The sequence below is a fragment of the Grampus griseus genome, assembly GCF_964374135.1.
Source record: "Grampus griseus genome assembly, chromosome: 19".
Lineage (NCBI taxonomy): Eukaryota > Metazoa > Chordata > Mammalia > Artiodactyla > Delphinidae > Grampus > Grampus griseus.
This window is the reverse complement of record NC_139013.1, coordinates 6,527,157-6,539,223: the sequence shown is the minus strand read 5'-3', so window position 1 is coordinate 6,539,223 and position 12,067 is coordinate 6,527,157. Positions and strand designations below refer to the sequence as shown.

At 52.7% G+C, this 12,067-nt stretch overlaps 1 protein-coding gene across 1 annotated transcript; it reads left to right on the top strand.

The window, feature by feature from the left end:
- Positions 1–5,166: 5,166 nt before the first annotated feature.
- Positions 5,167–11,313, top strand: NR1H2 (nuclear receptor subfamily 1 group H member 2). Its single transcript, XM_082676811.1, has 9 exons — positions 5,167–5,298; positions 5,789–5,850; positions 5,934–6,053; positions 6,370–6,660; positions 6,743–7,002; positions 7,216–7,395; positions 8,058–8,157; positions 10,233–10,441; positions 10,758–11,313. Exons 2-9 carry the CDS (start codon positions 5,808–5,810, stop codon positions 10,902–10,904), a joined length of 1,350 nt encoding a protein of 449 aa, XP_082532937.1. The 5' UTR covers positions 5,167–5,298; positions 5,789–5,807; the 3' UTR covers positions 10,905–11,313.
- The last annotated feature ends 754 nt before the right edge of the window (positions 11,314–12,067 follow it).

Sequence of the window (12,067 nt, the reverse complement as noted above, 5' to 3'; positions counted from 1 at the left end):
CCACATAAATTTCCCGAAAATGTTTTTAAAAATTAGTATACACGCTACAAAAATGGTTGACTCTACATGGATCATTTTTACATTGACAATAATATTTCATCAACTTTCTTGTAGTTATGAACCAGTCTCTTAATTCAACTTAATTTACTGAGATCCAACAAGTATTTGTTAAGCACCTTCCCCAAGGCAGCAATTTTTTTTGAAAAAAATTTAATTTTTAAACTTTACCTCCCTCCCTGGTTTCTTGAGCTGAAATCCTGGAACACATGGGTCTCTTTCAAGCCTCCCTGCTTTTGTCCCTGTGTTTCCCATTGCCTGAAATGGCGACACAAAGAAGTCAGGTAAGTTAGTCCTCTCTGACTGCCCCCTGCCTAAGGTAGCTGAGAGATGTCTTCCGAACACACTCAGCAAATGAGACCTGGATCACCCCTATTCTGTCAAATAGTGATTTGTAACTGGGTCGACCTCCAACACCAGACCAGGAGCCTTCGAGGTAAGTCTCAGGCCTGACACCTTTCTCCAGACCCAGAACAATCAAGCCTCAAGATTCGACTGGATAAAGAGTTACTAGATTCTTCTTTTCTTTCTTTCTTTTTGGAGATTGTCCTTTTTTTTTTTTTTTTTTTTTTTACTTTTTAAGGAATGTTTGTGACAATTGTATACAATTTTCAAGGTTCATGACATTGATTCGCAATAATGAAAGTCTCCTTTATCTACGTATTAGTGTCCTGAAGGTCGCTTAATTTACATAATCATAAATTACATTTCAACTGTCTTCATGAGCTTGTTCACCATTTGCTGAAAACGTAAACGGTAATTTTATTTGGGCTCAATTGTGTACATACTGCATTTATGCAGCATTAGAAAATAGCATTTAGGGGACTTCCTGGTGGTCCAATGGGTAAGACTCCTCACTCCCAATTCAGGGAGCCCGGGTTCGATCCCTGGTCGGGAAATAGATCCCACATGCTGCAACTATCCCTGCGTGCTGCCTCAGAGACCCTGCACAGCCAAAGTAAGTAAATAAATAAATATTTTTTTAAGTTAAAAGAAAAAAGAAAATAGCATTTTAATCTAACCAGCAAGTTAGGCTCATTACAAAAAAATAAGAATATCGGTTAAAAGTCTTTTCTTTTTTTAATTTTAATTTTAATTTTTTTGGCTGCGCCGCGTGGCATGCGGGATTTTAGTTCTCCGACCAGGGATGGGACCTACGCCCCCTGCAGTGGACGCGCTGGAGTCTTAACCACTGGACCGCCAGGGAAGTCCCTACTAGACTTTTCTGGGGGGCGGGGAGCGGGCGTGGGTTGAAGCTCCAGACACCTTGGAGTCAGCCTCCAGGCCTGGCTTTTGCTCACTGTCCTTATTACTTTTGCTGGAGTTCCACTGGCCAGAACTGAGTCACGTGATCACACCTAGCTGCAAGGGCAGGTGGGAAATGTAGTCCACTTGTGTCGCCCTGGACAAGGGACTGTTTTTTGTGAATTCTCAGCCAGTGTTGAACACATTTAGCCCACAGGTCCTCATGATTGGATCTGTGTTCCCTCTATGATCTGATCTTGTATCTTCATCCCACCCCACACAGCTCCAGCCATTCTGGCCTTCTTTGCCTGTTTTAGAACAAGCCAAAAGTATTCCTACCTTGTCTTATTGATAAGTTTTTTAAGAGTTGGTCAGGGGATTTCCCTGGTGGCCTAGTGGTTTAGATTCAGCGCTTTCACTGCTGTGACCCAGGGTTCAATCCCTGGTTGGGAAACTGATATCCCACAAGCCGTGCTGCCAAAATGAAAAAAAAAAACAAAACAACAACAAAAAAAACTAAAACAAAAAAAGACTTGGTCATAATTTTGGAAAAATCGCGTCACCCACTACAACACTGCCAGAGACATCTGAGTTGATGCTATAGCATTCCTGCGTCAGACTGCACTGTAGCTTTCAAATTCACAGTACTTCTATATTTTGAAGTAAGATTTGGCTGCCATATTTTTTCTGTCATCCACCTTTGTTGATGTACATATCATTTTGTTACGGATTAGCTGTTACCCTCGAACCCACAGACCACAGTGAGGCCAAACCTACCAAAACATGGGAGTTTGGAGCAGAGAAAGGTTTATTGCAGAGCGATGCAAGCACAGGCGGCTCATCTTCCAACCCTGAACTCCCCAAAGGGTTTCAGCAGAGTATTTAAAAAAATTTTAAATCTTGTATTGGAGTGTAGTTGATTAACAACGTTGTGTTATTTTCAGGTATACAGCAAAGTGATTCAGTTATACATATACGTGTATCTATTCTTTTTCAAATTCTTTTCCCATTTAGGTGATTACAGAATATTGAGCAGAGTTCCCTGTGCTATACAGTAGGTCCTTGCTGGTTATCTATTTTAAATAGTAGTGTGTACATGTCAATCCCAAACTCCCAATCTATCCCTCCCCCCTCATTTTTTAAAAAAATAAATTTATTTACTTTTGGCTGCGTTGGGTCTTTGTTGATGCATGCAGGCTTTGTCTAGTTGCGGCGAGTGGGGGCTACTCTTCGTAGCGGTGGGCGGGCTTCTCATTGCGGTGGCTTCTCTTGTTGTGGAGCACGGGCTCTAGGCTCTAGGTACACGGGCTTCAGTAGTTATGGCACGTGGGTTTCAGTAGTTGTGGCTCGCAGGCTCTAGAGCACAGGCTCAGTAGTTGTGGTGCACAGGCTTAGTTGCTCCGCAGCATGTGAGATCTTCCCGGACCAGGGCTCGAACTCGTGTCCCCTGCATTGGCAGGCGGATTCTTAACCATCGCACCACCAGGGAAGTCCTACCCACTCTCATTTTTAAAGGCAAGTTGAGGGAGGGGCAACCCAGGGTATGTGATCAGCTCGTGCATAGTTCTCTGCTTGGTTGATGTTGAGGTAACAGGGCAGTTAACACTATCAGTCCTTAGGTGACAGTAGATCTGGGGGCTATGATCATCAAGTAGTTAATTTCTTACATTTGGTGGTGGTTCTTAGCATCTGAAAAACTCAGGAAATATGCATGAGATACTATTATCTGTGTATAGTATCATGAGATATTATTATACTTATGAAACTGTGTAACTCAAATTGGGACTTGAACCCACAGGCCAGGACTCAAACCCAGCCAAAACCTAGATTGGGACTCGAACCCAAGATCTTTTAACGGAGATCACACACCTGGTCTCAGGACTTAATGAAGCTCAGGTTCTTGATGTCTCATCACAGAAAGAATTCAGTGAGAGACAAAGTGATAGTAAGAAGTGGATTTATTTAGAGAGAAACACACTCCATAGAGTGTGGGCCATCTTAGAAGGCGAGAGCGGCACGAGGATATGGGGTTGTCAGTTTTTATAGGGGTGGGTAATTTCATAGGCTAATGAGTGGGAGAAGTATTCCAGCTATTTTGGGGAAGGGGTGGGGATTTCCAGTGATTAAGCCATTGCCCACTTTCTGACCTTTATGGTTGGACTTGGAACTGTCATGGCGCCTGTGGGTGTGTCATTTAGCTTGCTGATGTGTTACAATGAGCCTATACTGAGGCTCAAGTTCTAGTGGAAGTCAACTTGTCCGCCATCTTGGACCTATTTGGTTCTAATCAGGTTTATGTCGTGTCCTCGGGCTATGTCATTCTTTTAAAGGTTATGCCCTGCCCCCTTCCCTCCTGTTTCACTTCAGAGAGAATCTACAGCAGAGGATATAGTGGAGGGGTCTGTCATGGGAAGGCCCGTTAGGGTCCTGCTTGATTACAAACTGAGACTGAGAGCCATGTGACTTGCCTCAAAACTGTTGTCCATCTTCAGTCTATTTCAGCCGTTTGCACTTTTCTAACAGTGAAAAGTTAAAAATAATTTTCACCAGAATAAACATAGCTCACACATACTGGGCTCCTTATTTGAGGCTGGCCAGGTTCACGGTTTTTACCTCATTTAATCATAATGACAATGCAACAACAAACTCTTGTTGGTCCCGATTTACAGATGAGGAAACTGAGGTGCAGGGATAGTAAATAGCTTGGCTCAACATTACACATTGAGGAAGTGGCAGAGACACCCATTCAGTCATGCCCCATGCCCATGTTAGCCACTCGTTTTATTGGTAAACATCCTTGGATGGAAATTTACACAGCTTGAAGGCCACGCTGGAATGGACAAAACAATCTACAAAAGAGTATGGAGCATATATCCCCATTAAAAAACAATACATATATGCTCAACATAGATCTGATTATCACGGTGGGAAGACTTTGGAACAATTTCCATCTTCTACCTGTTCAAGTATTCTGAGTTTTTTTGTTTGTTTTTGCCCTGCTGTGGGGCTTGCGGGATCTTAGTTCCCCTACCAGGGATTGAACGCGGGCCACGGCAGTGAAAGCGCCCAGTCCTAACTACTGGACCTCCGGGGAATTCCCGAGTTTTCTTTAAAAGCTATTATTTTTATCTTCTTCGTATAGGAAGGTTACTTTTTAAAAGAATTATTCCTATTACCAAATTATTTTTAAAATATATTTTTTCCAGGTTTTTTCTAGGTCTAGGTTTGTAATTTAACTTATTTAAAACCAATAAGCGGCGCACCTCCAAAATCAGAAAACTTATAACAACCCAGAAGGGACAAACATGCTTTTAATAAGCCGTGTGCGAAAAGGATCTGTAGTCGTGGAGATGATGCAGAGTAAATCTTTGGCTTGCAAGCCCAGAGAAGCACAGGGCAGAGTTTAAAGCCACGCAGGGCGGGGCGGGAAGCTTTGGATCTTGCCATGCCGCCCTCTTGCCCAACGCTTGATTGAATGGGTCCGGAACTCTTCTGCCAGCCCCCAGTGGAACTATCCGGAAAGGTAAGCTTCCGGTGGGTACACGACTTCCGTGCGGGGCAGCTGATTAGGCTAGCCCTAGAGGGACCGGAATTCCGTCACCCTGACTCCCCGCCCACTCCCGGAAGTGACGCACGGTGGGGTTGCCGGAAGAAGTGGCGAAGTTAGTTTTGAGGGGATCCGAGTCGCGTCGGCGTGCCGGTGTATACAGAGGAGGAGGAAGAGAAGCTGACCCAGGGTACGCAAGCAGGTGCACTCGAGTGTGGGGAGACGCGGGAGGACCCCTGGGCCTGGGGCTTCCCGATGTTCCCCGCGCTGCTTGGCTCAGCCCCCTTCTCTCCTTCCACCGTCTCCTCTCCGTAGCTCGCGCAGCCCCCGGCTGTTTCCAGGGCAACGGGAGTAGGGGACCCCACGAGAGGCCGCCCACGAGACCCTCGCGCGCAGCCATGAGCCCCGCCCCCCACTGGTGCTCGGAGAGGGGCGGGACCTGGAGAGAGGTGTGGGGGCGGAGTATGATGGGAGGAGGTGGGGCGGGACCTGGAAGGGATGGGGAAGGACCTAGAAGGAAACGATATGTGGGCGGAGCATAATAGGAGGAGATAGGGTCAGAATGAGAGGTAGGGGTGCTTCCTCGGCAGAAGTGGGGTGAGGAAGTGAGGGCCGAGCACTTGAAGCAGAAGGGACAGTATCTGGAAAAAGCCGGTGGGCGGGATCTAGAGTGGAGGGAGCCTAAAGGAGGGTCAGAGTCTAGAGGAAGGAGGGGCTTGAGACCCACCTCAAGGCTGTCCTGGAGCAGAAGGGGTCAGGCCCTATTGGAACTGGATGGGAGGGTATGCAGACTGGCAGGGACTGGGGGTGGGGTGTGTATGCAGTAGGGGAAGAGTCTGAGAGATGGAGGAAAGAGAGGTAGCCCCATGAAAACCTGTGGCTGGCCTAACCTGACCCTCCCTGGCCCCGCAAGGCTCTCAGTCCCCCTGTATTCTGCAGGCTGCTCCGTGACCCCACCATGTCCACCCCCGCCACGAGTTCCCTGGACACCCCCTTGCCTGGTGAGTGACCCCTTTCCCAACCCAGCCATCCCCCTGCCAGCAGATTATTGTCAGGAGAAACTCACTCTGCCTCCCTCTCCCAGGAAATGGCCCTAGCACCCCCTCTTCTTCACCTGATGGAAAGGAGGATGGCCCTGAGCCGTGCCCAGGGGCGGATCCTGATGTCCCAGGCACTGATGGGGCCAACTCAGCTTCCGTCGTGGGTGAGACGGGGTCCAGGGACATGGGCTGGGAGTTGGTATGGAGGCTTAGGGAGGGATCTAGAAAGGGAGAAAGATCAGAAATGGGGATGGGCAACCCCAGTTTCTTGTTGATTTTTTTCTTCTGTTAGTCCTTGACATCTCTTATTTTGACCCATTCTTTGGGATTCACTGACATACACATCTTTCCCTGTGAATTGCCATCTCCCTGGATCACTCTCCACACTCTGACTCTGCCTCCGATCTCTCATGGACCTGTCCCTCTGGCTGCCGTTTTTCTCTGTGGCTCTGTCTCTCATGGCTTGTCCACCAACGCCAGTCATCCTAGACACAGCAGAGGAGCCGGAGCGCAAGCGAAAGAAGGGCCCGGCTCCAAAGATGCTGGGCGACGAGCTGTGCCAGGTGTGCGGGGACACGGCCTCTGGCTTCCACTACAATGTGCTCAGCTGCGAAGGCTGCAAGGGCTTCTTCAGGCGAAGTGTGATCCGAGGTGGGGCCGGGCGCTATGCCTGCCGGGGCGGTGGAACCTGCCAGATGGATGCCTTCATGCGGCGCAAGTGCCAGCAATGCCGGCTGCGAAAGTGCAAGGAGGCTGGGATGCGGGAGCAGTGTGAGTGCCGGGGAGGGAGCAGTGCCAGCCTGGCCCCTGCCCAGGCCTGGGACCTCTACTGAGGGCTGTGTCTCCCCAACAGGCGTCCTCTCCAAAGAACAGATCCGGAAGAAGAAGATTCGGAAGCAGCAGCAGCAGTCGTCACCCACAGGGCTGGGAGTCAGCAGCAGCTCAGCCTCTGGGCCTGGGGCCTCCCCTGGAGGGTCCGACGGGGGTGGCCAGGGCTCCGGGGAAGGCGAGGGTGTCCAGTTAACAGCAGCTCAGGAACTAATGATCCAGCAATTGGTGGCGGCCCAGCTGCAGTGCAATAAACGCTCCTTCTCTGACCAGCCTAAAGTCACGGTACAGCCCCTTCCACAGCCTTGAGGGGCGATGGGCCCAGGAGGGTCAAGCTCAGAGGGCCGCAGTCTGGGGCACAGGGAGAGAATGAGGCTCCAGAGGGCACGAGCTTTGAGACGGGGGCCTCCTAGGGTGTAGGCTTTGCCTCAAGGGGCCCCCATAGCCTTGGGCTTATGGGAGAAATCCTGAGAGTAACCTGGCCCCCCACGTCCCCAGCCCTGGCCCTTGGGCGCAGACCCGCAGTCCCGTGATGCTCGCCAGCAGCGTTTTGCCCACTTCACGGAGCTGGCCATCATCTCAGTCCAGGAGATCGTGGACTTCGCCAAGCAGGTGCCTGGCTTCCTGCAGCTGGGTCGCGAGGACCAGATCGCCCTCCTGAAGGCATCTACCATTGAGGTAATGGCCGGCCCGCCCAGCCTCAGGGAGGCCCTTCCATCCTGCCCTTAAGGAACCCAAGAGATAAGCCCCAGGACAGATGCTGGGAGCATAGTGACAAGCCAGACTCTGGTCCTTGCCTTGGTGGGGATGGTATTCTACAGGAGAAGATCAAAATACTAAACAAGTCATCAGAGCCTCCCACGAGGCAAGGAGAGAACGGAAACAGGTCTGAGGCTGAGAATAATTGAGGATTGGGCTGGAGGGACACACTTTAGGGAATGTGCTGAAAAGGCTTATTTAGGGAGTTGACATTTGAATCAAGCAATGGTAATGAATAAGCATTGAGTGCCTAGTGTATGCCGCGCCCTATTCCAAGTGCTGGGTACGTGGTAGTAAACAAAACAAAGAGCTCTGCCCCATGCCTCCTAACCACCTGGGGAGAGTGTCCTGAGTGGAGGAGGCTGGGGGTGCTGAACCTGGAGGAGGGAGAGAGCTCGGAGTGTCCAACACACTGACTGCAGTCCGTGTGGCCGTGAGAACGGCGGGGCGGGGGTGGGGGGAGGTGAGGGATGATCCCGGCAAGATCAGGGCCCCCATTCAGGCCAGGAGAGGAAGGACAGTGGCTAAAGGGTCACAGAGCTCCTCAAACCCCTGCCCATCCCTCTCCCCACCTCTCTCAGATCATGCTGCTGGAGACAGCCAGACGCTACAACCACGAGACCGAGTGTATCACGTTCCTGAAAGACTTCACCTACAGCAAGGATGACTTCCACCGCGCAGGTAAGGCCGAGTGCAGGCTGGGCGGTGGGGGCACAAGTGGCGCCTCTGCTGGGTCCCTGCTGGCTGGGAGACGCGGGGCCCTCTCATCCCTGTCTGAGCCTCTGTTTCCTTATCTCCCAAGTGGGGTGAGGGTTGAGCCCACCTTGTAGTGAGACAAGAGCACGTTTATTGAGCACCAGCTCTGCACAGTGGGACATAGCGCAGGATGAAACAGAGGGGTCTCTGCTGTCACATAGGACATCTTGGTAAGAATTAAGAGAAGATACTCTCTTCTCCTCAAGCCTGGTCTCACACGAGGGAGGCTGGATCTCAGTCCATCAGGAAATGCACAATCTCCCCAACCGTACAGGGCAGCCCTGGTCCCTGCCCTCCAAAAGCACTTCCTTGGGGATGTAACCTAGTCAATGGCCTTCTGGAGGAAGCGTAGTTGAACTGAGGCTAGAGGAGTGAGAAAGATCACCTAAAAGGGAGGTGAGGAGTAGCATTAGCCACCAGGGAATGCACGTGCAAAGGCCTCGCTCCCTCGGCCTCTGGGCTTTCTCAGTAAGTCTTGTTCTGTCCCATTCTTTCTCCCTGGGGCACCTCTCTGTACTCCTGGACATCTGCTCCTAACCTCATCTTCCCTTTAACACCTGGCCCTTCCAACACCCAGGACAGTCCCAGTAACCCTTTGAGTATAAGCTTGGCAGGGGAGCACTGGGTTGTGGGGGAGTGTTTCTGGCAGGGAGGTCAGCATGTGCAAAGGTCCTGAGGTGGAGAAGAGCTGGGCGGTTTTAAGGAACCACAAGGAGGCTTGGAGCACAGGGAGATGGGGCTGGAGAGGAGGTTGGTTCACATCACGTCCCCCGCATCCTCTGCCATTACTGCAGTCTGGGCCTCAGTTGGTTCTCCCTGGAACATTGCAGGGGCCCCTCACTGGGCTTCTACCTCCACCCCAACCCAGTGTGTTTGTTCACACAGTCGTCAGAAGAATCCAATTAACAACCAAGTTAGCTCATGTCCCTCCTGTGCTCAGAATTGTCCATGGCTCCCATCTCACTGGGAGAAAAGCCAAAGTCCTCACCTGGCCCACCGGCCCTGCAGGGTGTGGCCTCGTCCCTCTCAGCCCTCATCTCCCACCCTCTCCTCTCACTCACTCTCCTGCAGCCACACTGGCCTCCCTCTTACTGGAACCCACCAAATGTGCTCCCGCCTCAGGGCTTTTGTACTTGCTGGTCCCTCTGTCCAGAACTAGGGTGACCAACTCATCCCAGTTTGCTTGGGACCTTCCCAGCTTTAATACTAAAAGTCTCAGGGCCCAGGAAGTCTAGTTCCAGGCAAAAAAGACGGGTGGTGCCCTACCTGGAACACTCACACATCCTGGTAACTTGCTCCCTCCTCTCCTTGGGGTCAGACACCCTGCATCGAGGGAGGCCTTCGTGCAATGTCACCCTACGGTGACCATCTTGTCTAAGATGTTGACACGATTCTCGTGGGCCCCGATTACCCTTCCCTGTGTTACCTTGATTCATAGAACTCAGAATCATCTCACAGGGTGGATAATTTCCTTACATGTTCGTCTACTGTCTGTCCCCTCGAGCCCCAAAGGTAAGTTCCACGGGAGCAGGGGGCTTTGTCTTATAAACATCTCTCCCCTGGGGCCTGGCATGCAGTAGGTGCTCAGTCAAGTTTGATGAATGAATGAGTCCCGCCTGGGAATGAGTTTGGGCTTCACTCTGTGAGCAGGGGAAGCCACCGCAGGGGGTGACATAATGTGACCTAGGATTAAACTTCTTTCGTTTTCCCAAGGAGAGGAACCGGGAAGGCAGGAAGGAAGTGAAGGGGGTGATGGGGTGGTAGAAAATCCTGAGTTAAGTGTTCACGCTCATTACTCGTTCCTTCATTCGGGCGAGAGGTATGGCACACCTACTACGTGCCAGGCACCCTGACAGGCAGTGGGATTACAGGGTGACCAGCACTCTCTACCTGCTGCTGTTTCGCTCACCCTGCTGAAGGCAGGCAGCGCCAGGGGCCAGGCATGGGGGCCGGTTTCAGGGTCAGGGGGGTTCATCGGGCCGGGCCTCCCACCTCCGCAGGCCTGCAGGTGGAATTCATCAACCCCATCTTCGAGTTCTCGCGGGCCATGAGGCGCCTGGGCCTGGACGACGCTGAGTACGCCCTCCTCATCGCCATCAACATCTTCTCGGCCGACCGGCCCAACGTGCAGGAGCCGAGCCGAGTCGAGGCGCTGCAGCAGCCCTACGTGGACGCGCTGCTGTCCTACACCCGCATCAAGAGGCCACAGGTGCCAGAGCCTAGCCCCTCCGGCTTGGGGAGGGACAGGAAGTCCAGACCCGTGTGGGGTCGGCCTGGGGCCAGGGGCCGGCTGCCTAGTCCCAGCCCAGCTCTGTCGCCGCCCCCGGTGCCCCTGACAGCACTCTGAGCCCTGGTCAGCATCCTCTCAGCGAGAGTGTGTCCTCAAGCCCCTGTCCCCTCCACAAGGAGCCAGGCGTAGTCCACGCACGGGGCGCCACGCTGTCTCTCCTGGCTCGACCCACGGAGGGGCCCTCCTGGTGGGCTGAGGGGCTGACCCGCGCCCACGCCCTCCCGTCCCCCTGCAGGACCAGCTGCGTTTCCCCCGCATGCTGATGAAGCTCGTGAGCCTGCGCACGCTCAGCTCCGTGCACTCGGAGCAGGTCTTCGCCCTGCGGCTCCAGGACAAGAAGCTGCCACCTTTGCTCTCCGAGATCTGGGACGTCCACGAATGAGGGGCCCGGCCACCCTGCCCCACCACCCTGCACCCTCCAGTGAACGAACACTGCGGTGGGGAGGGGCCGGGCTGGGCCTGGGGTCCCGCCCTGTGGCTTGGAGCTCAGGCCCTGGCCCCGCCAGCCGTCAACCCTCAGGATGAGCCCCAGTCGGGGTCCAGGAGCCTCTCTCCCCGCCCACTGAGTCTTCCTGGGAGGGGTAGATGGGTCACGGATCCCGACCTCTCCCAGCACTCCCAGCTGCCCTCCCTGCCCAGCTTACACCTCAAGCCTACCACGCAGTGCACCTTGGGAGGCACGGGAGGGCCTGTGGCTCCCGCGGAGCCCGAGAGACACAGGCCCCCCTCCCTCTGCTCCTTTTATTTAATAAAAACTAAAAAAACAAAAACAGGAAAATAAAGTATGAATAGAAACCTGCCCTGAGCCAGAGTGAGTCTGAGGTGGGGAGGGGCTGCCAGGGTCTTCATGGACACCAACCCCCATGGACCTGGTGCTGAGCTGGGAAGGGTTCAGGGTGATGTGACTAGCCGCTATGGGTGCCTAGGAGAGGCCCCTGACAACCTCACGGTCACCTCCCGGTGGTCGGAGCCCGCTCCTGAAGGACAAGGAGGGTTTAAGTGGATGAGGAGAAGGGGCTTTCATTCAATCAAGTATTGGCTGAAGTCTCTTGTGGGCCAGGCACTGTGCTGGCCATCCTGGGGTCACAGATGTCATTCATTCAGCAAAAATGTGTGAAGCATTTTGGGACTTCCCTGGTGGCGCAGTGGTTAAGAATCCGCCTGCCAGTGCAGGGGACATGGGTTCGAACCCTGGTCCGGGAAGATCCCACATGTCGCGGAACAATTAAGCCCGTGCGCCGCAACTACTGAGCCTGCGCTCTAGAGCCCACACACCACAACTACTGAAGCCCACGTGCCACAACTACTGAAGTCCATGCGCCTAGAGCCTGTGCTCCACAACAAGAGAAGCCCCCACAATGAGAAGCCCACGCACTGCAATGAAGAATAGCCACTGCTGGCCGCAAATGGAGGAAGCCCGCATACAGCAACGAACACCCAATGCAGCTAAAAGTAAATAAATAAATAAAATTTAAAATGTATGGAGCATTTACTATGAGCCAAATACAATATCAGGCACTGGAAACATCAGTGACCAAGATGAAG

Coding starts and splice junctions, on each gene's coding strand:
- NR1H2 (XM_082676811.1), top strand. CDS start 5,808: ATGTCCACCCCCGCCACGAGTTCCCTGGACACCCCCTTGCCTG. Junction 6,054..6,369: donor CAACTCAGCTTCCGTCGTGG/GTGAGACGGGGT, acceptor CACCAACGCCAG/TCATCCTAGACACAGCAGAG. Junction 6,661..6,742: donor GGCTGGGATGCGGGAGCAGT/GTGAGTGCCGGG, acceptor TCTCCCCAACAG/GCGTCCTCTCCAAAGAACAG.